Source organism: Thunnus thynnus, chromosome 22 (assembly GCF_963924715.1).
Source record: "Thunnus thynnus chromosome 22, fThuThy2.1, whole genome shotgun sequence".
Taxonomy (NCBI): Eukaryota; Metazoa; Chordata; class Actinopteri; order Scombriformes; family Scombridae; genus Thunnus; species Thunnus thynnus.
The window spans coordinates 10,433,695-10,461,660 of NC_089538.1; the positions used below are offsets into that span (position 1 = coordinate 10,433,695).

Genomic DNA, 27,966 nt, shown 5'->3' on the forward strand with positions numbered 1-27,966 from the left:
TGCAATAACCGTATACAAACTTTTGAAGACCAAAAATGCATTTGTTTAGGATTTATTTTTCCTTTTTTTTGAAATGCAGACCGGATATGGTTTGCATTTCATGGGACTTGACGAGAGTGGAGCCTGGGGCAGGATCATGGGAAGAGATAGGACTTCTCTCAATGGAACTTGCTTTGAATACTTTACAAAGACACAGGAGGACTAAAAAAAGAGACAAAACAACCACTTTGGATACTTTTTGTGACGTAATGTCGAGTAATTTGTTTAGTTTTTTTGAAGATTTACAACACACTTTGAGCTGAAAGGAGCTGTTGTTGTCGCTTGCTCCTCTTTTTGTGTGTGTGGGTTTTTTTTTCATGAGTAATTTGTGCCTTTAGAGTGAGAAGGAAAACGTTCCTCGCTGTTGTTGGGTTCAGTCTGAAGCTCAGAGGAAACTTAAGTGAGAGTTCCTGAAGTTAGTGCGGGTTACCCGGGATGACTGCAGCCGCCTGCCGTGGGAAAGACCCTCTGACTTGGACCCACGCTATGGCCAACAAAGAAAACCTCCCAACAACTGGACAAGTTATTTAGCAACCAGCGAGCATACGCAGCTTTTGAATTTTTCGGGATTAGCAGAGTTGGAGGAAATGAACACCTCGCCAGCATGGAAAAGGAATTATAAATGAGTCGTTTGGCAAACAAAGAAGAACAGTCGGACTGAATACCGCCGAGCGAAGGGAAAAGCCTTGCGAGAAATGGAGGAGGAAGGCTCACTTGAGCCAAACAAAATACTGGCAAATGTCTCATTTTTCTCTTTAACAGGGCCCGGCTTTCCGGTCACCTTTTTATAACAAAGCTAACTCCGTATCAACAGCCCGTCTGGCGTTATTAAAACCAATCTATTCTTCTCTTTGCCAAATGCTGCAGTGCTTTTCTAGTCGTGCGTGAAAATGAGGGTGGATGTGTTGCAGTTGTTTGTGATTTTGCTGCTCAGCGGCGGCGGAGGCTCTGCGATATCATCTGATTGCAAATCATATGATGAACGCTCGAAAAGCTCTGGGAAGAGCCTGCCAGCCGATAGGAAAGTGGTGTGCAGCAACATGGGGCTCCATCAGTTGTTACCCCCGGATTCCTTCCCTAACAGGACAGTCACACTGTGAGTATACAGGAGATGCCTTTTAACATTCACCGCACCACTGATTCTGTAAACTAATGACAAAAAGCAGTTTTACACTAAAGTTTGGATCTTGGAAGTTTTATTATTCTTTCACAACACTCTTTTTTCCAATATTCTCTGCATTGCCTACTTCTAAATTGTAAATTTGTTCTCACTATGTGGACCTGAGCATGTTTTTTTTTGTCCACCATATTCCTAATTAAAGGGAAAATTCTGAATCAGGTATCCTGTTCCTCTTTCACAAGATAAATGTGGCATGATAAGTAGTTCTCTTAAGCTATACTTGTGTCCTTTCCTTGTCAGCCATACATCACTCTTTCACAGCTGCATACTGTAATGGTGTAAATGTAAACCCTGTGTAACAGTAACCGCCTGTCCGCCTGTAACTGTAGTGATTCACACACACACACACAGGAAGATGTTTTGGCTACTCAGTCAGGGCTCACACGCAAGAGCTATTCACTTGTCTTACCACATCTCCAAGGTATTTTAATAGCCTAAATGTAGAGCTGTGAAAAAAAACCTAGTGTTTTTTCCTCTGCCCTGAAATACACACTCTAATTTGGAGTATTTTTATACTGACAACACACCTCAGTAAGCCTAATATTCTACCCCCTTTTGTTTTTTTTAAGAGGACAAGAATTATACTTGTATATGCATCAGCTATCAGTTTTATTGTTACGTTTGTTTGTCTTTATGTGGCCTTTTACATCCAGAAAGGATGAGACACACAAGTCATTGTGCACAAGTGTATTTCCCTTTATAATCCTGCTCATGGATTGAGGTCATTAGATATTTTTCTGCAGGCCTTTGTGTTATTAGGGTTACTTAATTTCAAGTCAAACCAGATTTAATAAAAGAGCAGTCTTGATGTTGGTTTACCACACAGTGCTTGACAGAACAGAACAAATGACGTGAACAAAAACTAGCAAAAAGAAATTCAAAGCTTGTGCGTCCAGAGCACTTGTGCTTTGTGGTGGTGGTGAGCGATGGGGGGAAATATGAGAATACCAGGGCAGGGTGCAGGACTAGAAAGAAAATAATAGACTCCAAGGAGGGAAAGGAAGGGAGTAGGATTTGCTGGTACATTAGGAGTTAGAAGAGCATTTCTGTATGTTTGCTTCAAAGTAATGTACATGTGGTTTCCAACACGTCATAGGTTATTAGAGTTTAATATCTACCATTCATGCAGCCATGTTGGTTTGTAATCAATTCAGGACTGTATGGAAATACACTTGTAGATATTTGAAATGTGCTTGAGTAAGGTAATCCAGAAGTGAGAACTGTCTAGTCTTATTTTTGGTCACAGTCATACCATTGTAGCATCGAAATGCAGACGCGGTTTGGAAAATGTAATGGCAAGTGAATGTGTTGAAATGTGAACCTGCCAACTCTCTTTGATTGCATTGCTGTAAGCTGTAGAAAACATGACCACAGTGTCTGTGATATCAATTTTTCTGAGGGAACATTGTTAAGCTTGGAGTTTGGGTTGCTTTTGCAGGCGTTTTGTGAGTTATTGGAGCCAAAAAAAAACAAACCTGAATTAGGCCAGTGTGGTGAAGCTGAGGTTGGTCAAACACATGGCGACTATTCAACTTGGAATGATAGCCTGAAGAGATGTTGCAGGTCTTCCTCACTGTCTTCCCAGTATGTCTTTTTCAAAATGGATTTATTCTTTTACTTTAAAAGTGTCAAGCAGCCATTAGAAACGCATCATAAGGAACTTCCACATAAGCTTCAACACTTAGCTGTGGTGAGGTGGCTTGTATTTGATGGCTGACGCTGAAATCTCAAATGTTGGAGCTGACCACCACCGCATTATGCTGAAATCAGCCAATGCTAATGACAAAGTAGATGGGATTTATTGTCAAAAATGGTTTAAACTCATAAATACACATGTACAAATCCGATATTGTGGCAGCTTTTCTATTCATATCCCTACAACTTTCTTCTCTGTGGGCCATAATCATCCCAGCGTCCTCTCAGATATGTATAGAATTTAAAATATGCCAATCCATTTTATCTATGAACTGTTGTAAAGTCACAGTGAAGTGGCGAGTGGGCCCTCTTCCAGCCCTGCTGTTCTCTATATCTGTATGTCCAGCGAGCTTGGACTCTGTCATCTCCTTCTGACAGTGATGGATCGGAGGCTGAGTCAGGTTCCTCGTGATTTAGCATTGAGCTTAAGCGCTGCAATATGGAGGATGGCCTCCACAGAAGAAGAAAGATGTAATTAGGGAGCACGGATGCCAAGCTGTACAATTCTCAGGGATCCCTTCCAGGCTGCACTTTTGTATTTGTGGACATTTGTTTTCATCCATTGTAGGAAAAACAACAGATCTGTCCTCCACAAGGGGAACTGGCCAATATAAGTTAGTTGTGATTACAGAACAATTCCATTCATCATACTTATCCCCCTCCTTTTGTACTTAAGATTTCCTGTTTTTCCTCTTCAGGGGTCTGGATTCTAATATGTGCACATTTTAATCCAGGCTTTTCAGAGAACCAAAAAAAAAAATCCACAAGCACACATTGAGAATTTTCTGAACGAGTCTTCAGGCTGTGCTGAACTTATTGAACCACTGGGATAATTGGTTTAACTACATGCCAGAAGACTAACCACAAATATGGGCAAGAACAACCAGATCTCTTCCTACCTTGTCTTTTTATTTTAACCATGCCTGTACATGAGCAGTTAAGCACCTATCATTTTTCCAGACTTAGGTAGTCGCTGGTAGTATTAGTATACCTTGATATTGAATGCATGTAGTTATCCAGTGCAGTTCAGCTCTTGAATGCCTCCCTGTAGAGAAAAAAAATGAGTGATGCATTCCCCGCGTTTGTGCGCTCCAAATAATACCGCATGCCTAAGTAATCCGAGAGGAAATGACACAAATGTGTTTACAGCTGGCCTGTCCTCCCATGTCAGTGTAGGACCTGGCTAAAATACAAGGGCTTGAATTCAACCTTTGCCTGACACTAGAGGATAATTAAGGTTGTGTGAATAGTATGTACGGGTGTGCACATGAGTTTCTATTTCTGTGTACCTGTTTAAGTTTGAGCCTACATACCTGTGCAGACAGGAACTGACTATATTTAAGCTTTCTGTACTCACCCAGCTCATATTTCTTTACAGGGCTTGTTTAGTGTAATCAGGATCCATTCACAGGAGCACCTGGGTTGGACAGTTCAAATAAGCGCACCTGGTTTTGGCTTCCACAGAACAGTGCAGGATTAATGACAGGAAGAAAGCAGGGATTTCCTCCCCTCGCTGCAGGAAAAGCTTGCTCGGTTTGATGACACATCGGAGTGCAGTAAACTGTCGTGTTTCACAGCGGCGCAAACTGGGAGTTAGGGTTACATTCTCATCTGGTTTCTGTGAAACTTCACTCCCCTCGGGTCAGAGCTGTGTAGTAGTTTTCAGATCTTAAAAAAATGATTTCAGATCTTAAAAATGTTAAAGATGATAATAAAGTCAGACACATCAGTTTGGAATGCGTGATCAGTTCTGATGTCAATCATTTCATTCGTTTGTAATCCTCAACGCTACTATATATCATGCCGGGAGCCATTGAAGTGCTTGTTTAACTAGAACACAGGTGCCTGCTGTGCATTCATATCCTAAGAGGATTTGTTTTTGTTACTTTCCGGGCAAGCCATTGGTCTAAAGGAATGTTCCTGCGTTTTTCATAGTAGTTCAGAAGTGTTTGCAGAAGAGAGCGAAAATCTCAAAGGCGGAGGCACTGACAGCTGCGCGTTTAGTCTAGTTCTCAGCCTGTCATTTCACAGACCTGTTGAGCTTTGACTCTGCCAGGTTGCCCCAAGCCTCAGTTAATCCCAGACAAGCAGTTCAGTTTAGTACATAGACATGGGCTAAGTCTGAGCGATGTCTTCTCGTCTGTGTTCATTTACTGCTCATCTGCTTTTATCCTGGTGTTTGCATGGTGGATCATTTTTCCATTCAGCCCAGAGAGCTATAAGTTGGCCTGTTGGATATTTAAAGAGGATATTGGAAGGGCTTTGACTTATGAGAATGAAGGGGTAAAGAGAGCTAGTTTGACTGGTCCCCTTTTCATCTTTCCTTAACACAAATACATTCATTTTACATGACTAAATATTACCCCAGTGTATCTCCTGTAAAGCAAAACCCCTTTTTTCTACTCTTTGGTGCCCTTTCTCTAAATAAACCCAAATAAAAAAACATAAATCTTCATACTTGGATGATTTGTGGAACTAGAAAGTGTTGGATAACCACAAGAATTACCTTGGCGAGCCGCAGCACGTTGACCATTGGACCAGTTCCCTTTTCCACCTGAGCTGAGGTTCATTTTTCCATTCAGTATATTCAGAGTAAGTCACTCTAGACAGGTTTTATGAGCTCAACTGCAGCCTGAAACTTATTTGAAAAGTCCTTAAAGAGTTGCAGCTCTGCGCTCCTGGGAGTTCTTTGTCTTAAAGCCCACTGAGCATAAAGAAAGTGTTGAGAGAGAACCAGTTGGCTTTGTCCTTAAAACGCTATGTGCCTGTGAGGGGCTTGTGTAGTGGTTAGCCATTTTTAGTTCATCTCTGGTTAATGTTGTTGCCTACAGCTAGAATCGTATACTTTTTGAAGGTGTGTTTTCCTAAGTGAAAAAGAACCCGGGCCTACCTTCAAAAGTGTCAAATTTATTCACGCTGAAGGCGAGATGAAATGTAGGCCAATGCATTTTATATTCTTCCCCGTGACTCAGAGTAGAAATTCTGGTTCCAGAGATGGCTTTCCATAAATGTCGTCGAGATTTATAGCATTTGTATCTGGGGACAGGATGTGAGATTTGGTAGGATCCCCCTGCAGCTTGTTCCTGGCTTGAACTCAAGCAGGTCTTATCTATGCATCAAGATAAGGGAGACTCCACTCCTCCATCGTTTGAGGCCCAGCCCAAAGAAATTCCATAGACCTCAGGCCGGAGTTCAGAGACAGACAGTAAGGAAGCAGACCGTCTAGCTACAGACGTCCTGAGGGTGGTGGAGACACTCGCTGTTAAATAGCCGTGATCTCCATACAGATTTGAGGCTTTGATGTATGCAAATAAAGCCTGTATACACACGGATACAATGTCAATATCTCTATTTGACTAATAGACATGCGTGGCAATTTGTGCAGTTACACAACAGGATGTAACAACTATAGTATACACCCTGATATTCTACTCACACATACAGTACCAGTCAAAAGTTTGGACACACTTTCTTATTCAAGGGAATGGGGAAGGTGTTTCCAAATATTTGACTGGTATATATCTCAACCAGCAGAAAATATTAGTACTTGTTTAATAGGCAGTATTTTGTCTCTCTCACCAACACAGTGGTGTAAAGAAGACCTAGTTTTGCAGCCAAAGCAGTTTCCAACATGCCGAGGTCACACTCCTGTCATGGGGAAGGAGGGAAGGAAAGAGGGAGGGAGGGAGGGAGGGAGGGACAGGGCTAGTGAAGGAGGGTAAGCATGCAAAGAAGGGAGGGATGGAAAGAGGGCAAGAAAAAGGGCTCATGACTCTCAGGAGAACTTTCTTTCACCGATTTATTTTGACGACCCGCAGAGTCACGAGGCTAGAAATGTGTATTTATGCAGCTAGACTTGAATGATTCCCAAGACGTGTTGTGTTGAATTCATAATCTACTCTGTAAACCTAATTATACAATTTCTCTGTGAAGATAAAAAGGGCTGTTCGCACTGTATCTAACCTCAAATAACTTCTTCTGTACTCTGGTCAATATTGGGACCATTCTTTCTTTTCTAATGTTATTATGATTTGTGACCTGTCATTAAGTAGTTGGTTTATGGTGAAATTGGTTTATGGTGCCATAAAAAAAAAAGGTTGGTTATCAGACCAGTATTAAACATGACAAATACTACTACTAAACTGTAGCTGCCTTTTGAATTTGTGATAAACTGAAGATTCTACCTTAATTTCTGCATTTTGAGCCTCCCCAACCTGGTATTTACTGCTACTACCATTCTATCTTAAGGTGTTTTTGAGTTTTATGACCATATCTCAGAAGGCTCAGCATTTCTGTCTATACCATCAGATCATGTGTGCACAGGCAGTGATAGAATTTGCAGTCATGAGCATCACCGTGCTTTAACATCTGCCATTCCAGCACTCAAAAAGCCTGCAAAGGGGTGAAACACAGGAACTGTTTGTGTGAGCGCTCTCCCTTAGAGGCAAGGAGCCAAGCAGCAAATCTCCAATGAGCCTCCGCTGTCCAACCCTGTAATAAAACAACCCCTCTCAACACCCCATAATGACTCCAATCTGGCCCCAGGTTGTGGGTGCCACTAGCATGTCACCCACCACATCCCCTCCCTGCTGGCCAGAAACATATGCTAACCGCCGGTCTCTGCTCGGGGTTTTTCTGCGAGTTCTCAGACCCTTTTGGGAAGAGTTAGAGTAGAAAGACGGGGGAACTCTCAGGGACACGGGGATAGCAAGTGGAGCTTTACTGTGCAACTTTGTTTGCAGTGAATCAGCTTAAACTATGCACAGGGAATAAACTGGGTAATAAAATCTGGTTTATTAAGCAGGAAGGAAGTAATTAAGCAACTTGGACCTGACGGTTTAAATTTAGATTAAAGGAGTACAGTGTGTAAGGAATACTGATTTATTTATTTGGGTAATTTTTTGCATTGTGTGCACTTGTTGCGTTGTATGGCATTGCATTTAATCTAGTGTTAGTGGTTTATATGACTGATAATTATCTGTACATAGCACTTTTTTCCTAGGAGTTACACTTTGAGTTTCAATTAAAGGTTTTAATTTTGTGCCACTTAATGGCTACATTTAATATGACCTAAAAGGATGTTATTGTTGCATAAGCATTTACTTAATGTTTGAGGTGTGTGGTGGGGGGGATCTGCAAATGTATCATGATGCTGCTAATCTACAGATGACATTATGATACACTGTACCTGTTTAAAGTCAAAGAGGCTTCACAGAAACATCTCTCTTGATCTCATTTTGCTACCTGACTCAAGAGCATTCAGATGCTGCCAATTTAACATGAAAGAAAACACTTGGCTGAATTTCAACTGGTTTTCCTTCTGATCTCTTCCTGGTGGCAGGGAACATTCTGTGACTGAAAGCTAAGTGTGGCTAGAGGACAAAGAGTGAGACTTAATATTGTTATCTGTCAACAAGTAGCGGTGTGGCAGGGTTCCACTCGTTGAAAAAGACACTCGATTCTTTTGAATTCGCTTCCCCAATTTAATTAACACACATTCCTCGCTGATGTTTTGAGCGTTGAGGTTGGTTTTCTATATAAAAATTGTTGTCACTGCCAAACATTTAATGAAGGTCCATATTAAATTGGACTTAGTGTGATGATTTGACAGAACCTGCTCAGCTGCCAGCACTGTGTAATGGAGTAAATATAAAATTACACACCGTTAATTACACAGCAGACATAAACATGTTAAGATCACTAAAATCAGCTTCACTAGCTCTTTTCTTTTGCTTTGCATTAATATTATTACTTTATTTTTTCCCTCCACAGAATTTTAAACAACAATAAGATTCGAGAACTGAGAAATGGATCCTTCTTTGGATTGTCTACATTGGAAAAATTGTAAGTATATATGTATTTTTTCTGCTAGTGGTAGAAATGTATCAATGTTTACAGTCAACTCTTGTCTTTGTCACTGTTTTGAATGCATTTTAACATACCTTTTTAAATATATGATTGGATGTACTAATAGAGGAAATAATGTTGGCTTTAAAAAGTCCTTATCATTTACTTGCAAAGCTATTTTCATCCCTGCCGGCGGACTTTACAATGGTAGCTCTGTACTTCAAGTAAGATCTACAGTACCAGTGCATTAGCAGGACTTATCAATCACTTGTCAAATGAAGCTTTGGCTCGTGGAGTAGGAGGTCTGTACAACACACGTTGGCTTCACGCCAGTGGAACATCCAGGTCATAGAAAACGAGAAGGCATCCGCACAGCACTCTGCCTCAGTTAAGAATATCAGTCTGTGATGGAAGACTGGAGATGGCACTAGAAAAGGCTAATTATAGGTATAGCCCCTAGGGTTGGTTGTTGTCTGCCTGGTGACATACTCAACATACAGCTGAGTATGGCGACCTCTTTGCCGCCCACAAGATAGAGTAATAGTAGTATTTAACACAGGCCGTGTACAGTATTTGGAAGGAGAACCTAATGAGGGAAACTACGATGAAAACGGAAATGAGTTAATAATGACTGGTTAAGACATTTATTGGTATATCCGCGTATGTTCTCTGATTTGTTGAACTACAGAGAGATGCCTCTCATGCCATGTGACTCTGACTTTAGAGATAGGAATGTCATCACCCGTGTTTCCTTCCCACAGAGATTTCAAGAAAATGGCTCTGGGCCCGCACATATGGGCCATGGGTGATTTATCACTGTGGAATGACTTCATGCAGATAAAATAACCAGACCATTAATGGCTGTGCTTTTACCCAAGGCTACAATAACACATGTCTGCATTGATATGGAATTCTAAGGGCATGTTTCCCTTGTTATTCTTCCCCGTCTGCCTAAAAAGACAAGAAATCTAGAAGGTATATAAGGCCGTACTGTACCGGCCAAGTGTAGTACAAGATATAGATTCAAATATGTTCCCAGATGTCTGATACCACAGATTACGGATGCTTGTTGATTTTAGACTTCTTTCCAGACACCCTGTTTTTCTGGGTCATATTAAATAAATGCTGATGTCTTCTCATAAAGGGTGTTGATTCAGTCTTTCAAATTTGGCATGAAGCATCGTTAAACATGCATGACAAATACAGAATTTAACTGTAATTCAGCTTTGTATGGCCACACTTTCAAAGTTTGACCGCATGCCCGTCTTTGATTTGACTCCCATATTAATAAGACATTCATGCTCTTCTAGATTGTTCAGGGATTTGCAGGCGATGTCCTTGTGGGCTCTTGAATTGGGTCAGATGTTAGTTTTTAAAGCTCAAGCCTAGAGGATAAACAGGAGTCTCTGCTGAATGTGTAAAAAAAAAAAAAAAAAAAAAAAAAAAAAAAAAAAAGCTTTGATCTTCCTCCACCAAGAAAGCCTTTAAGGCATTTGCGTGCTTTTGTCTGTGAGTGGCCAGCCGATTTGGTTGTAAACTGTGTTCTGCCTGTCGTTGCATCAATCCACAGGCAAGTTTACCTCCAAATGCAGCTCCCATTGTGCCTCAAAGGCCCCACCCCACTCCCGTCCACTCTCAACCAGTGAAGCAAGGATGGCTTGCTTGCTTTGTCATTGTAATGAGGCCAAGCCAAGGCCAGAGGTGTCAGCAATACGATTCCCACACACACACACACACACACACTCTGCATGCTGAAGCCTCTCCCCTCTCCAAAATGTTCCTATATACCATCCCTCCCACCTTCCATCACACTCCCCTTCTTTTCTCCTCAAACTCTATAAGAGAGAGAGAGAGAGAAAAAAAACATCCCGCATGAGTCTTTTTGAATACGCTGAGGCTCTCCATCTTGCCTTTCACCCCTCCTTCCTCCTGCCTTCACAGCTTTTTTTTCCTCCCCCCCCACCACCCCCCCTTAGTCCACAAAGAAACTCTCCCTCATTTGGACTGTCGATATCCAGTCGCGAACACTGAGACAGCAGCTGGCTGTGAGTGCCAGAGAGGGGTAGAGAATCGATTACGCCTATCCGGCACTCTGCGTGAAATTGCAAAGTAACTGTGGAGACCGCTGTGTTTGTCGGGGGCCAAAGGTGTCCCTGCTTGGAAATAAGCCACACAGAATCCCCCATTATCACTCTGCTCATAGAAATAGGAGCCAAGCTAGGCAACCGTCACATGCTAATTCCTCACTAAATCCGCTGCTGTGGAGGAATGCTTATTGTGGAAAACAGAGAAAGGATAACAGCTCTAGTGTTGAGTGTTTTCTATAGAACTGATTGTTGTCTATTCAGGAACGGCACAATATGTATGGAAGAGGTATGTAACAAGGTTAATCAAAAATATAAAGTTAGGCTGAGATGGAAAAAAAAAAAGTGTGAAAGGAGTCATATTTCTTATAAACAACAAACTGCTGACAAATCTTAAATTTGCTTTACTAGTGAGATTAAAGCCAGCCTGTAACTCTTTTTTTTTTTTTTTAACAGTCTTCTTTTTACACTTTTTACAAGTTGAATTCTTAACCTATAAAATACACCATCACACTCAGTGGTTTTGTCGCTACAACCTTACTTGGTCTGGTATGACCAGAAACTTGTGGTTGCTAATGTTACCAAACAAACTTTAACCAGATATTGCTGTGTAACTGAAATAAAGTACCAGTCAAAAGTTTAGACACACTTTCTCATTCAAGGGAATGGGAAGGTGTGTCCAAACTTGCATGTTAGTTCACTGATGTAATGTCTCTTTCCCATTTAAGCTGTTATAACACTATGTTTTAGTTTGTTTAACCATTCCAATGGTTTTATCCCAAAAATAAAATAAGAAATGAACACATTGACTCAGTCAGATTGCCAAATAATGTCTTTTAGTTGGCATTATGACTGGAGAATCTTGAAATGCTACTACATAGATACATAATCTTGCTTTAAGATAAGTTTTACATTGAACACAATTGAGAAGGGCATCTTTTTATGAGTTCTGTAAGGATTATTACCCATTTAAAAAGGACCCATCCGTCATCCTGTTGAACCGGAGCCTTATTTAACACCATAAAAACGATGTGGAGCTCTGTTAATCTTAAATGTGTTACATGTGTCTTTTAAAAATGAAGAAGACTGCCTTTGTGCCCCTGCAAAGATTTCAGCAGCTTGCAAAAACCACCCTGCAGTTTGGGGCCAGTTAAAGAAGAGTTCTGGAAAACACTTACGAATACTCAGCCAGCTATTTCAATTTAAGCATGTAGTGAAAACCTGGCATTTCTTTCCTGCAAATAGATTTAAAAGATGCCAGGTCATGTGTGGTCAGCGGTCTCTGGAATCTGAAGTGCAGTTCTGGGTGGTTAAGCACGGGCTGGTTCTCTTTGACTCTCCGTATTTTATCCACAAGTATTCCACTATCAGAACTACAGAGTTCTTATCATTAGTAGTGGTTACTCGCAGGTTTATGTGTGACTGATATTACAACTGTGAAGACTACCTGCAGATATCATTCAGTATAACAACTGGCAATGCTTTAATAAAGGTTTCTGAAGCTATTAAGCTAAGCTAGAAAGAGAAAGTGAAGCCTTAGAAGAACAAAACGTCTTGCACACTTTCATCCAAAGTCACGTAATTCAAACATTAAAACTTTAAATTCAGCAAAGTCAAATCCCCAATGTCTGGAGAACATAAAACAGTCATGCTGGACAATATGTCAGCAAATCAGCAGTATTCATAGTGGCATTGTTTTCTGTTCTGCTAATTTCGTGACTCGCACATATGAGCAGTGAGTCAAACCGGAGCAGGAGAGCTTTTCGTTTGACTCATCAGTCTGTTGCATTCTGGACTCGGGAGTCAGGAGAGGTGGGCTGATAGTGTGTGTGTCCTGCTCTCTGTGACCTGTAACAACTCCGAGCAAAGTTTACATGAAAGCGGATTAGCTTCAGCAACAAGCAAATTAGTAGACTCGACCGTTTTTGGACCCGGTACACACTCTAAAAACTGGCTCTCTAACTGGCTATCATAGTGTTTTTGATTTCTTTATCCTGCCTTCTCATTTTTCTCTCAACACTCCCGCACAGGGAAGCCAGTTCTTGTAGCTCACATCAAAAGCTTTAACAAGCAATAGATTTTTTTGTCTATGACTTATCTGTGGCCACCTACCCACCTTCAGATGACAGCTCTTTGACATCAAACAGGCCGAGTTACCCAGAGGCCCTTTGTGTGGGTTCAGGTGGTGACTAGAAAGCCTCCTGAACCTCCACTGTAATGAGTGACTAGGCAGTGCCAGCACAGGTGAGCACTGCAGGAATTCTGTGACCGCAAGCCTTTGAATCTCAGGGAGGGAGTTCTAAGGGGGGGCAACCTGACCCTTAAAAAGCCCTTTAAGGGACAGGTTGTCAGTATGTTGTAATGATGGGTGGGTGAGCTTGGTGGAGGTCTGGTTGTTCCAACTGGATAAAAAAGAAATGTCTACTGTGTATATTAAAACCTCATTATTATAGGTGGCAGTGATTGTGAATCATTAGGTTACATGGATGGTAATGCAAGTCCTTACTTGCCCCTTTTACTTGCCATGATGCTAATGCTCACATACTGAAATGTTAAAAGATGGCACTGTAGCCCAGTGGATTTCTATAAACTGGAATATTCAAGGTCCAGTCTGCACACAGTAATGAACCCCTATCTGCTCACATCTCATAACTTTTACCCGCTAATTGTGAGTCGCTCCGGATGAAAAAGGTCAGCAGAATGCTAGAGAACTTTTTAAAGAAGGGAAGATGGCAAAAAAAAAAATTGCCAACTAATGCAAAGCAAGAATCTTAGCCTGTACATCCTGTTACATTTAGTTTTGTTGCAGCATTGATTTCTCTTAACATAAAATTCTTTTTTTCTGTTTTTTTTTTTTTTTTTTTTACAGGGACCTGCGGAGTAACATGATCAGTCGTATCGAACCAGGATCGTTCCTTGGATTGCCGGCGCTCAAAAGACTGTGAGTAGTGGTTCTGCAGCTTCACTGTTTCTTTACTGTGGTTTCTGCAAGTGTCTGTATACATTCACCCTTCCCCTTTACTGAGGTGTATTGCAACCAAAACATCCAAATTTCATCTTTTTGTTAGTAGCAGGCCAGTTTGGAGTGCTTGCTCTAATTCATTTATCATGTTAGAATAGTGGTTCATGAATCGTGTGAGTGAAGAGACGCCTTTTTGTTTAAATTTGTGATTTTGAATTTGAAATGTGGTTCAAGCTGTTTTCTTTTGGTATTTTAAATTTGTTGAACTTTTGTGCTTTTGTAAAAATAATTGACAGATCCAAAGCACCTACAACTTCCTTTACAGTCAGTGTTGTGTTTGGCATGTGCAGTCTATATGTGTAAGTTCTATATATAATAGGGTTTTGGACTATTTTAAAGCTTTCAGCAATGACTCTTGATTGCGTATATTGTGCTCGCAGCAGCTGTTGTTTTTTTATCTATATTTGCAATGTGCTGTGCGTGTTCCAGCAGGTCTAGTGTGTATCCAGTGTCCATGAGGGAGTATGGTCAAGCAGTAGTCTATTCCTACTGCCTTGTTTTGTCTGGCCTCGTGCCAGAGACCACTGCAGACAGCGTGAGGCCTTCTATACTTTCACACACTCACAAAAAAAAAAAAAGAGGGCGAGAGCGGGGATATAAAAAGCGTCTGTGTGTGGGGGGTGTCTATGAATATCACGTAAAGATAATTTTGATACGCAGAAAATAGACGCATCTAGTTAGGAATACATCTGGGATATGTGGTGCGTGTGTGGGAGGTCAGAGACTGCGTATGTCAGTGTATAGTTGTGTGTGTTTTCTCTTTGAATATGAGAGCGAGAGCAAGAACACAGCACGAATTGGAATCATCCGACAGTACCCGCACGCTGCCAACACAAACTTGAGCTTGGCTGCTGCTGCTGCTGCAGTGCAATAAGAGCAAGACAGGAAAGCAGTCAGCTCCTCGGCTCACACCCCGCCTCATATCCCCCTCCCGCGTGTTGCATATTCATACCACACTCAGATGGACTCACGCCTGCCTATATGTCTTCTGCATATTAACGTCTTTACCCCCCCCCCCAACGCAAGATAGTCAGGAAAAAAAAAAGGCTCCCCTTATCGCAGAGTGATCCGCAACCGCACGTGGAAATGCATGTTCCAGAGTAGAGTTTGGTTTCGCCTGAGGGTAACAAAGTTTAATTGGCCCCACCACTCGTCTGAGTTAATTTCAAAGGGTGGTAGTCGCTCAGTCGACTGCGAAAGGGAGGGGAGAAAAGAGAAGAAGAGCGGAGGAGACGATGAAGTAGTGCTGGACCCTGGGAATGTAAACACAGAAGCCCTACATCAAGGTTTGGCATCTGCAGCTACACATCCACCCTACTTTTTTTTCTTCAGTTTTAGGAAAACTGGAGTGGAGTTAATTGGCAGCAAGGAATACATAAAAATCCTTTTTTTTTCCCCCTGTGATATTATACAACATACCTTTGGGCACAGAATCCTCCTACCTTTCTCTCTGTCCTTCTCTGACTCCCTTCTAAACAGTATCGCCCCCATTATTGCCTAATTAGATTTCCTCTCACTTCGAGACGTGCCATTTGGAGGGGCCTATTTATCTAATCTGTTTTGTCACAGAGCGGTGACGGGGACATTTTAAAAAAAAGACGGCTGCACACGTTTGGATAAACAGCGTCCAACACATCAGACATTAGCGTTATTGATGAATTGGCAAACAGCTTTTGTGTCAACACAGTTTAGGGAAAGTTGTATCTGTAAGTTATTTTGCATGCAAAGGCTACTCGAGCCAAAGTATTTACACTTTTGCACATATGTACATATTGATCACATCAGGGTTCCCAAACAGCGGTCCCAATAGAAGCAGAAGAGGCCGAGATATCCCTGACTTTTAGTGCCTCTTAAATTTCCACTTCTTCACTGCAAACTTAGAGTTTTTAATGCAGGCTCTCTGATTTATTTTAAGCTTTGAACCTACACTGATCCTGATGAAATCACTATAACGTCATCAGGATTATTTTCTATTCCCAATTTCCACACTTTCAGACACACTGTTGCAAGCAAACATCCTTTCTCTGACACTGTACAGCACACACAGACCCATATGGATTCCTCTCGCCTCAACCCCCTTTTTACTCCGCATTCCACCGACAGCTGAACAGCCCCCCTACTCGAGCCTAATCACATCGGGCTATTTTTATTTCTACTCCCCCGTATCGTTCACAGCAACTGAACCGCTGCACTGAAAACAGTCCTCCACGCTGTTAATTTGCTACATGCCTGTGGCCGAATGGTGTGATGATGCGTCTTCGGTTATGAATACTAGTCCGCCGAGCCTAAGAGGAAAAAACAGAATGACAGTTGAGACATTTAGGTCCATAGCAAAAGAAATCAGTCATATGTGGTTTTTTGCTTTGTTTGTGATAAATGATGTTATATGTTAGCGCAGTGCCTAGTGATAAAATGAATGAAAGTAATAACAGTATTCATCATCTTGTCTTAACTCTTCTATCTCTTCTTCTATTACTGTAACTTGAGTATTTGAATCCAGGCGATAAAGTGAGATGAAAGTCTGCCTTCATCTAGGGAAGCCCCCCCCCCACACCTCCCACCCCTCCCTCCTCTTCTACTGTGTTATCCTTCCCCTGACACACAATGCTCGCACAAATTGACAAGCCTGCGAAAGACGCCTTTTTTCTTCTCTTCCAAGTGGAACTAATAACCTCACACAGTAAAATTCCCCAGCTGGTACCTTAAGGACCAACACCAATAATTACATAAATGCTCGGATGTTAGCATACGCCTGACAGTCATTTTCCAGGTATCACCGTGTCAGTGTTGCGTTCCTCGAGCACCTCAGGATACAGTTTAGCTGGCGGGATGAAGTAATGATCCGCCTTTTCTTCCCTGCTCTAGTTTCTTTTACTTAGCACCTTTCAGTGATTGGATAACTCACAGAGGAATATGTATCAGAGCTGCTGTCAAGGTGCTTTGACTTTGAACCTTAGTCACTGTGACTGGTTGCTTCAAATGTTATCTCTCTGGGAATTTCAATTTATTACGTTATCATGCTCATTTTGATTGTCAGATAGTGACCTTGTTTGATAACTTATCAAATCTATTTAGGTTAGTAAGTGGACCTTGAGCGAAGGGTTTTTTTTGTTTGTTTTATTGTAATTTTTTATCATTCTTGGCCTTGGAGAACTTTGACAATAGCCTGTGGAAAAGTCATGTCAATGTATATCAGCAGACAGGGGGAGTACAGTTGATCTAGAACCTCCTCTTTGCAGCCGTTTCTAAATGTTTGCACACTGGCTGTAATTCACAAGAGGCCGGATCAGTTAGACGGCGGAACAGTCTGCGATTCCTCCCGAAAAGGCGTCAGGAGTCTCAGACACTTCCATCTGATGTTTGCCAGAGACGTCATGTCAGGTCACATCCAGAGGAGAAACACACACTTTTGACGTGTTTGACATTAATCACAGGCGATTAATCACCTCCCAGTGTGTTACTCTGCCTTTGATGTGTAGGTTCCCCCTGGAGGCCCACACAGACATTATCTGAAATCACCTTGAAAGTTGTAAACCTGTCAGCTGAAATTTTTGGGCTCTTTGCCTCAACCTGCCTCTGTTAAACTTGGCTTTTGAAAAAAAAAAAACACAACAACCCTACTTTTCTTTTCTTTTTTTTCCTTTTTTTCTCCTCTCTGCGTCTTAAACATTTCCCCGTTTTCCCATTTTTCTCATGAGGCGATCACATTTTTCATGGCTTTCCTTGTTGTAAAACATTCCCAGCCCTAATTCAGCTGGCTAATTGTTGGTCTTTTAGACCACTGTGGCTGTCACGTTGAATTATTTCTGAAATATGGAAGAAATAAACCAGAAACTTCTTTTTTTCTGCGTTCGTTACAGAGACTTGTCCAACAACAGCATCGGCTGTCTCAACGTCGACATCTTCAAGGGCCTCACGAGTCTGATCAGACTGTAAGTTATTAGTGTTTTATATTGTGTGATAAAATAGGCATCAGTATACTCGTAAGTTAATAATCTACTGGGAGAAATGATCGTTTATTTTTTTTTAAAAATCTTTTCAGAAACCTTTCAGGGAACATGTTCTCTTCATTGGCTCAGGGGACTTTTGACAGCCTGGCGTCTCTGAAGTCACTGTAAGTATGATGACCAGTCAGCATGTTGCTATGCACTGAAATGACAGGCAAACCGAAGTAAATTATGGCAACAAAAATAGTTTTTTTCCATCAGAGACACCTGTTTGTCACTCCAATATGATATCTGCCTGTGACCCATCCCTTAACCCACCATCCTCTGTCTGTATGTGTGTGTATGTGTGTTTCTATACGTCTCCAGGGAGTTCCAGACACCTTACCTGCTGTGTGACTGCAACCTTCTGTGGCTGCTGCGTTGGATCAAAGAAAAGGGCATTGTGGTCAAGAACACCAAGTGCTCCTACCCCCAGTCCCTCCAGGGCCAGCTCATCACCTCCATCAGGCCAGAGCTCCTCACCTGTGGTAGGGACACACACACACACACACACCTAAACAATTAAAAAAAAAAAACTGCATACATAAGCACAGAAATCTCAAATGCTGTAACACAAGCATCTTTGCAGTTAACTTTATTCTCAGAGCGGCAGTAGTTCTAACACTTAAAAATCATTCATCATTTCGGCGACACTATCTGATGCGTCGTTTGTCCCGTCGCTGACATTTTGAAAGCTTGAAATAAGTCATGTTAAGCAGATTGTATAGTCTAAACGGCACACTGTCTCTTTAATTTCTCTGTTTTGCTATCAGTGAGGCCGGTGTTTGGGGAACAGGGGCTTGTGCAATGACACGGGATATAAGAGAAGGGCTGCCCGGGCCAGTGCTGCCTTTGTTTGTACTTGCTCATGTCTTATCAGTTTGGCACTCATCACAGTGGGGGATTATGAAATACGTGGCACAGATCTAGCAGGAGCCGGTGGCCTGACATGAATGACAAATAGCACTTAAGTAGCCTCAATTCAAGGCACTGTTGAAGTTTCTTTGTGTCCAGAAAAGTGCTGAGAGTGATACAAAAAGGTAAAATGTAAATATTGAAAACAACAATTATTTTACTTCAATTATATGACTCCTTTTTTCTGTCTGGTTCCCCTTAGATGCACCGCTTGAGCTGCCCTCCTTCAAGCTGACTCCATCCCAGCATCAGGTCGTCTTTCAGGGGGACAGCCTGCCTTTCCAGTGTCAGGCTTCCTTTGTAGCGGAGGACATGCAGGTGCTGTGGTACCAGAACGGCCGTATGGTCAAGCCAGACGCCGCCCAAGGCATCTTCATCGAGAAACGCATGGTGCAGAACTGCTCCCTGATCGCGAGGTATCACCACTTACATTCACGCTTATGAGAGCTTATCTAGGGTCAATCTGATCAGTGAGACAGAGTGAAATGAAAACACTTTCTTCTTCATGTTTTCTTTCCATCAGCGCTTTGACAATCTCAAACATCCAGCCCGGTTTTACTGGGAACTGGGAGTGCCGGGTCAGGACGAGCAGGGGCAACACCACAAGGACCGTCCACATCGTGGTGTTGGAGAGTTCAGCCAAGTACTGCGCTCCCGAACGTGTCTCTAACAACAAGGGAGAGTTCAGGTTAGTGCACATCATGCATAACCAGACACAGCTGCTCACTTCACACCAGTGGAATGCATGATCTCTGCTATCTACAAAATATATAAAATGGTTGTCAGATTAAACCAATAACACATTTTTGGGCTAACACACAGTTCCAACCATTTCACCCAATAATTTCTATAATCAGCTTATCCTTCTACCTAAAAGTGGCACACTAAGCAATTTAGAAAAACAAATTACATCAGCAAACAGCACTGCATGTTTATTCATAAATAGTAAACAGTGGTTTTAACTCTTAAAATATTCCTGACCTTCTCATTTGCCATATACTTTAAGGTGAACATAGATTTGTGCTTGGAAAGTGAATATATTTTATAAGTATGAACCAATATTTGAATGTGTGATGAAATGTTTTCCGGCTGTGACGCCGTAGCTATTTTGTTTAGCAAGCACCGCCACCTTGTGGTCAAATAAGGGCACTACCGAGCAGTGTCACAGCGTCGAACAGGGTGATGTTACTGCTCCACACACATTACGGCTCACATGACACAAAGTCAGGAGGAAATAAGGACATCGCATGTGTCAGCTAATCAGGAACGGAAACAGCTGGATTGTGATTTATTCGGTTGCTTTCCAGGTGGCCGCGTACCCTGGCAGGGATCAGAGCGTACCTCCCCTGCAACAGACTGCCATCAAGCGCAGGCACCTACTCAGGCAGCTCCGGGGAAGAGCAGCAGGCATGGCGCTACTGTGATCGCGAGGGACTGTGGGCGGAGGAAGATTACTCCCGCTGCCACTTCCAAAAAGATGTCACTAGATTTCTCTATGTCATCAACCAGGTGTGTGTCTGGTGGGGCGGCTTGTAATTTTTCTGACTTTGAAGCTTATTTATTTATTGTCCTTCCCTTTTGCTGTGAGAATTTCAGTTACTCCTTTACTCCTTTGCCTTATCCTTTCGCTCTACTTTGATCAGAGAAGTCAGTGTCTTTAGCTGCATATCTGACCATTCAAGCCTAATTTTCTCTCCGTATCTTTCTGCCAGATGCCTCTGAATGAGAGCAATGTGGTGGCCAGTGCTCGTCGCCTCTTGGTCTACACAATCGATGCTGCCAACTTCTCAGACAAGATGGACATTATCTTTGTGGCCGAGATGATCGAGAAGTTTGGCAAGTTTGTCGAGAAGTTTAAAGATGTAAGTGCTGTTGTGGCAGCAGTTATTTGTTCACATTTCCAACCCCACATCAAACAAAGCATTTATTTATATAGTGTTTAAGTAAGAATCTGAATGAAAACAATAGCTTAACAAACTGTCTTTTAACCTTTTTAATGTCATAGTATACAAGCTTAAGCTCAGAGCAGAATGTGATGCACGCGTTTGACATATTACCACATTCAAGGACAAATAGATTAATGCTCAACAGCTGTTAGTTGTCACTTCGTTTAATGAGAAAGGATGTCTTGTCATGACTTTCAGCACAGCTGCAGGCCAACAAGAAAAGTTTTTAAAGTAACGCGGCACCTAACATGTTGTAAGCGCTGTAAGCAAGGAGCACTAGACTTTTAAAGCATATCAAAGTTTAATATGATGACAGCATGCATGAAAGGCTTTTCTAACAGTCTCTCAGCTACAACAAGAGTCATGTCAAGCATCTCCTTCAAGCGTCTGTTTAAAACACTGAGTGAACACGTTCATATTTTATGTTGTAAGTCATACTTATGTTTTCACTCCAGTAATTGAGAAAATGAGCTGTTGGGCTGCTGCTATATGTAGTAAGTCGATGTTTGTGGGCGACAGAAGTGAGAATTATGATGATTTGTTTTTCCCCAAGGCACTACTACTGAATTTCACATCTGTATTTTTTTTTTCATCTGCACATGTTTCACTCGTGTCTCTTGTCTCCTAGCTGGGTGAGGTGATGGTGAGCATGGCCAGTAATTTGATGCTGGCTGACGAGAGGGTGCTGTGGATGGCTCAGCGCGAGGCCATGGCCTGCTCCCGCATCATCGCCAGCCTTCAGAAGATCGCTGTCCACCGTCTCGCCACAGCACAGGCCTTCTCCCTGGTCAGTCCCGTTAACAACACTGTGTCACATTGCTCTATTTTTTTTTTCTAAAGAAGTCAAATTTTACCGTTCCTGTTCTCCTCTCAGACTTCCCCCAACATAGCACTGGAGGCCCACGCCGTCAGGGCCAACGACTGGAACGGCATGACCTGCATGCTGTTCCAGAGGCCCAGTCCCGAGCGCACGCCCGGCCAGGACCGCCAGCTCACCTTCAAATGCAACACTACCAGCTCTTTCTCCAGCATCCTTCACAAGGTCAGCTCCTAGCAGGGATAATTACATTTTGTTGGCAGTGTCTTGTGGTCAAGGTTTTATTGTGTTCTTTTGTTCTGATTGCATCTTGTAAGCACATACTTGAGGTCAATTCATCAACCTTAAAAAAAAAAAAAAATCCATTAATGCTTAAGATGATCATAACAAGATATGTATTGTAAAAAATCTATCATAGTTAGATTCTTACTTCATTGTCTTTTTATCCCTGTAGAGCACCATAGTGGAGGCGTCTCTGCAGCTTCCTCAGTCTATCTTTACTCAGTCTGCACTCCCCGGGCAGGTGGACGACACGGTCTACAAGCTCCACCTACTGGGCTTCCGCAATGGCAAGTTTTTTCCCTCCACCGGCAACTCCTCTCAACTGGCTGATGGAGGGAAGAGGAGGAGTGTGGCCACCCCTGTCATCATGGCCATGATAGGTTAGTCTTAATGTTTTGGTATAGTCATAAGTGTTTGAATATGATTTGAGAAATCTGAGAATATTGTCAAACGTAAATGGAAGGAAACTTGACAGCACAACAAGAACTAAATAAGCATGTATCTCAATTAGGACACAAAACTCGTATTTATATATTCTTATAACCTTATGTCTGTGTTATCAGACGGCATGTCCCTGCGTGTCCTGCGGACCCCCGTTAACATCACCCTGAGGCGGTTTGCCCGCGGCTCGGACGCCGTGTCCGCCTGCTGGAACTTCAGCCTGGTGGGAGGCCAGGGAGGATGGCAGAGCGACGGCTGCCGCATCCTGGGCCATCACGACAACTTCACCACCATATCCTGCAACTCTCTCGGCAACTACGGCCTGCTCATGGTGGGAATTGTAGTCGGGTTATTCTTCTTTATGATCATGTTTATTGCATGGCGCAGAAACGTTTGGCTGTTAGTAAGGTGATGTTTTTCTAGCGATCAGCAGCACTTAGGATGCAATAAGTGTTGACCTCCAGTGTCATATTTTGCCCACAACCCAAAGATATTCAGTTTACATCACAGACGACTAAAGAAACCAGAAAATATTCACATTTGACAAGCTGAAACCAGAGAATTAAAAAAAAATAAATCTTAAAGCAATTGATTTATTAAGTAAGTAAATTAAGATTATTCCATCGATTGAATAATTGATTAACCGACTAATCTGTCTATAAGCATTATAACTCATGGGTGGTGACATATAATGACATGGCATAAAAATATTATTTTAACTGTGGATTTGTTATCTCGTTTCTCTTATAGGACCTCAGCAGTGTGGAGTATTTTTCTCCCAGCATCCAGCCCCTGCATCCAGTCATCTATGCCACCACTATCATACTCCTCCTGTGCCTGCTCACTATCATTATCAGCTACATCTACCACCACAGGTAAAAGGGGTTTTTTTTTTGCACTGAAAGCAAAATGGAAGCACATAGTTCAAAGGAATATAGTAATGGCTAGATAGCGTAATAGCATTGGAATCACGAGGCTAATGCATTTAATAATAATGTTTTTTTTTTTACATTGTCTCTACCTCCTCGGCCATCATATTCTCACTACAATGCATTACAGTTTCTTTTAAATATCTTTGCTAATTCTGTGACGTGTTTCTGACTTCAGGTCTGTCCGTGTCAGCCGTAAGTGTTGGCACATGTTGGTCAACCTCTGCTTCCACATCTCCCTCACCTGCGGGGTCTTCGTAGGTGGCATCAATCAGACGCGTCACGCAAGTGTCTGCCAAGCAGTGAGTATACACCTCCACACACCTCCAACACCCCCGACCAAACTTAATAGTCAGCAGTTAAAATTGAACAAGTGCTTCAGATGTTTTCTAGGGAAAAAAAAGTTGAAAAAGTTGCCTTTGGGTAAGTTTACTCAGCTTGTAAAACTTGTAGAAACACAGTAAAAGATACAGAGAAAGATACAGTGAATTGTTTCCATGGCTTTAGGCAGTCTTACACCTCTGCTCATGGTGTGTTGTACTGAGACACATTACTTAATCATTTTTCACTGCACAAAGTACCTGGATGAAAAATTTTGGCAGATAACTGATTTATTTATTTAACCCCCTCTGGCATAAAGCTATATCTCAAAAGGTGATTTTTCAACTCAGGCTGATGATCATGACATACTCAATACGAAATTGCTCAAGGATCATCATGCCATTTAAAAGACTCCCATGTAGTGCATTCCATCATTTTTATTTTTATTGGTGAAACTTGATTTAACACAACAGGTTGCATTCAATCATTCTGATGTAGGAGATTGATTGCGTTTCTTTTTTTTTTTTGCTCTGATGAATGTGCAATCTCTTCCAGGTGGGTATTTTGCTGCACTATTCAACTCTGGCAACAGCTCTGTGGGTGGGTGTGACCGCACGCAACATTTACAAGCAAGTGACACGCAAAGCCAAACGCTATGAAGAGCTGGACGAGCCGCCGCCACCGCCGCGGCCTATGTTGAGGTATGACAATGAAGCTCTCAAAGTATAACAGAGAAGTCAGTCTGTTATAAAACCAGTACATGTAGGATTTTTGCATTTTGACAAATGACAGTTCTAATGTTGTTAAAGGAATAGTTCAACATTTTGAGAAATACACTTATTGACTTTGTTGCCGAGAGTTAGATAGGAAGTCTGCAGAGGCAAACAAACACAACACCAGAATTTAATCCGGGCAAATAAGGCAACTATATGACATGTCTATTTTCTTTTCAGTAGTTGCAACATATTGTAGCTGTTTGTACGGCTGCAACTAAGGATTATTTTCATTATTGATTAATCTGACGCTTATTTTCTCAATTAATCGATTAGCTGTTTTGTCCAGGAAATGGTGAAAAATATCGATCACTGTGACTTTGAAGTGACGTCTTTAAACGCAGAAGCCGGAATGAAAGAATTTGGACAAAAATTACTCAAAATGATAAATAATCAATTATCAAAATAGTTGGCAATTAATTTAACAGTTGGCAACTAATCGTTTAATATTTGCAGCTCCATCCGTCTGGAAGCATGGAAGTACAATTTAAATCTATACTAGGGTTTGTAATGTCAGTATAAACTGTTGCATTGAAAAATAGGAGCATATTTCTGTAGTGAGTGATGCCTTGTCTTATACATACCTTTCTCTTTTTTTATCTTGAAGATCAGACGAGACAAAGCAAGGAAAGGATTTTTACTTTTAACTTGATCTATTTTACACAAACAGTGCGTCTAGTGCAGCAAAACATTATATGTAATAAAATAAGTGTTTTGATCCTTACATGTTTGTAATTTAGATTTTTAGATATGACTTGATGTATGTCACTTGGCTTTCTCTGGTTATAAGTGGTGTTGGGGAGATTGCCACATGGTGTCAGTGTAGAGGCCTGATGTACCATTGGACTTGTGTGTAGTTTATGCGCACTGTCACATCCTACAAAGATTAAAGCAGAACCATTTTTGTATGTTCTCTCCAAAAGGTTCTACTTAATTGGCGGAGGGATACCCATCATTGTCTGTGGCATCACTGCAGCAGCTAACATCAAAAACTACGGCAGCCGGACCAATGCACCATAGTAAGTAGTCCCTGAATGGAAAGCTATTAAAGTTCCTGTGCCTCAGCGTGTGTGTGTGTTTGTGTGTGTGTGTGTGTGTGTGTGTGCTCATGGAAATGCTGCGTCATCCTATCTGGACAACAGCTTTTAATAAGGACGCATCCAAGGCTTCATCTTTTACATTCTGTCTTCAGGAGGAATTGGCTTGTTATTGACTGGCCAGACTGCGTTGCTTTGGTAAATAATGGATATTTTTATGAGAGTAGGAAAAGTTTATTCCCTGAAGTTCTGATTATAGAGGCCTGTTAATGGTATGTGCATCCAAGCAACAAGCAACCGCTGCCAGTTTACAGCGAGCACCCCGAATCCGCCCCCCCCCCGCCCTCTCTCTCTACAGCAGCAGCTGTTTAGATTGCATTGTGGCTAACTAATTGAGAAATCTGGACCCATATCTCTCTGAAGTCTTTGGAGTTTAATTAATTTCTTGCAAGCAAGACAAATCCAGCCTGTGTTATTAAATACAATGGGACAGTTATTGTAAAAATTGGGCGCAAAAGTTTTTCAAAGACTCATTTAAGTTTGTGAAGTAAATAGTGATGGTGATAGATTAAGATGAGAAGATGAGGTATTCTTTTAATGAGCTGAATTTTCCTGCTAGGAGGTGCGATATGATGTAGGTTACTCTTAAAGAATGTTAAAAGCTACATCCTTATCTTGCATGAAATGTAAGAATTTGATTAATTGGTTTGTCTGTCTGTTCTCTTTCTAGTTGCTGGATGGCATGGGAGCCCAGTATTGGGGCTTTTTATGGCCCGGTGGGATTCATCCTCTTTGTGAACTGCATGTACTTCCTCAGCATCCTGCTCCAGTTGCGTCGCCACCCTGAGCGCCGTTACGAGCTGAAGGAGCCGACCGAAGAGCAGCAGCATCTGGCTTCAGCCAACAGCGAGGCCGGGCCAGATGGTCCCAGCAGCCACTGCCATCCCCTCACTCTCCAGCTCCAGCCGCACGAGGCCTCTTCCTCCATAGTGTCAGCTCCCCACGCTGTGCCCCTGTCAGCTCTGGAGAATGAACATACCTTCGCTGCTCAGCTGATGGGCGCGGCAGGGGCGTTAGGATTGTATGTAGCCCTCTGGGTGTTTGGAGCCATGGCGGTATCACAGGACCACCCATTTGACTTAGCTTTCACCTGCCTGTATGGTGTGGCTGCATTGGCACTCGGGGCGTTCATATTGGCACATCACTGTGTCAACAGGCAGGACATGAGGCGCTATTGGTCCCAGACTTGTTGCTCCGGGAGACGAGCCTACTCCGCGCAGGAGGATGTCCTTCTGCCTCAGCCAGGCGTGGCAATGACATCCACAGCAGGATCCACTAACAAGGCAGATGGGGAGTCAGCAAAATGTGGCCACAGCAGTGCAGACTCTTCCTACACAAATAAGAGCGCCCCAAGCATGCGTAACTCCGCCCACGGCAGCAAGCTGACCAATCTGCACGCAGAGGCAGCTCAGTGCAAGTCTGTCTCAGCACCGGTGACTGCTAACGGTGCCGCCGTTTTGGACAACAGCCTTACTGAGCATTCAGTAGACAATGAAATTAAAATGCACGTAGCACCAGTTGAGGTGCAGTTCCGCCCGATGAACAACATTAACAATACCGCAGCTGCCACTAACGGACACGCGAGCAGGCATCACAAAAACAGAGCACGGGCGCACCGGGCAAGTCGGTTAACCGTGTTGCGAGAGTACGCCTACGACGTGCCCACCAGCGTGGACGGCAGCGTTCAGGGCGCCCCCCACAGGCGGCACCACCATTACGATATAGCAGCACGCAATAGCCGACGGGCCGCTTACATGGCCTACAGAGAGAGGCATCAGAGCCAGCTGCAGCAGGACAGCAGCGACAGCGCAAGCCTACCGCGGCGCTCTCGCTACGCAGACAAGGGAGGTGGCAGCAGTGTGGGGAATGGGACGGTGGCAAGTGTGGAGACTGAGCAGGAGGCTACCGCTGGGGCGTCTAGCTCAAGTAAAGACTCCGGTCCTGTAAAGCCGCCCAGCAGCACAGAACTAGAATCCCAACCTAAGTCATATGGGCTCAACCTCATCACTCAGAACGGTGGCACACTGAAAGAAAATGGACAACCTGTGCCTTTAATTAACTCAGAGAGTGCAGCCAGTATAAAGACCGGCTTGTGGAAACATGAAACTACTGTGTAGCGACAGTTTCCGTCCCAAAGACTGCATAGTGATATGCTCTCGCCTTCAAACTGTGAAATGTCTTTTTTTTTTTGTTGTTGTTTTTGGATTGTACATTTTTTTTTGGAAAGATTCTTTTGAAAATGATAATTGGAAAATTTACCCACATAACTACCACTGAACTGTCTTTGTAGATATGTTTTTGTAAATGGTCTATTTTTATAACTTTTAATCCCAACTCCTTTATTCCAATTGAGAGTTCTGTACATGAAACTGCATGGTCTGAGCTGTGGCCCTGTTCATACCTTGAGGGGCTTTTTTTCCAATTTTCTAGTTTGTCCCAACAATAATAATAATAAAAAAAGTTCCATTTAACTAATTGAAAGTTTTTATTCTTGTTATAACACCTACAATCTGCTCTCTTGGGTCTCTGCAGCCAGTGCAAAGGTGAGTCAGAGCTGTTTTGTTTCCAAGAATTACTCTTGCTGACAATATA

General features: G+C 42.4%; 1 protein-coding gene across 1 annotated transcript; it reads left to right on the top strand.

Annotated features, from left to right (window-relative positions):
* The first annotated feature begins 103 nt into the window (after nt 1-103).
* adgra3 (adhesion G protein-coupled receptor A3) lies at nt 104-27,845 on the top strand. Its single transcript, XM_067579272.1, has 19 exons — nt 104-1,135; nt 8,687-8,758; nt 13,715-13,786; nt 17,728-17,799; nt 17,910-17,981; nt 18,181-18,341; nt 18,971-19,184; nt 19,292-19,456; nt 20,076-20,277; nt 20,481-20,630; nt 21,343-21,501; nt 21,589-21,756; nt 21,986-22,193; nt 22,377-22,585; nt 23,005-23,129; nt 23,362-23,485; nt 24,060-24,205; nt 25,201-25,296; nt 26,045-27,845. The coding sequence occupies exons 1-19, from the start codon at nt 930-932 to the stop codon at nt 27,489-27,491; spliced, it is 4,068 nt and encodes a 1,355-aa protein (XP_067435373.1). The 5' UTR covers nt 104-929; the 3' UTR covers nt 27,492-27,845.
* Nucleotides 27,846-27,966: the final 121 nt, after the last annotated feature.

What these genes read in the sequence shown, in the direction of transcription:
- adgra3 (XM_067579272.1), top strand. Translation starts at nt 930, where the DNA reads ATGAGGGTGGATGTGTTGCAGTTGTTTGTGATTTTGCTGCTCAGCGGC. An exon ending in TTGTCTACATTGGAAAAATT is followed by an intron (nt 8,759 to 13,714) that starts GTAAGTATATAT and finishes TTTTTTTTACAG; the next exon opens with GGACCTGCGGAGTAACATGA. An exon ending in TTGCCGGCGCTCAAAAGACT is followed by an intron (nt 13,787 to 17,727) that starts GTGAGTAGTGGT and finishes CGTTCGTTACAG; the next exon opens with AGACTTGTCCAACAACAGCA.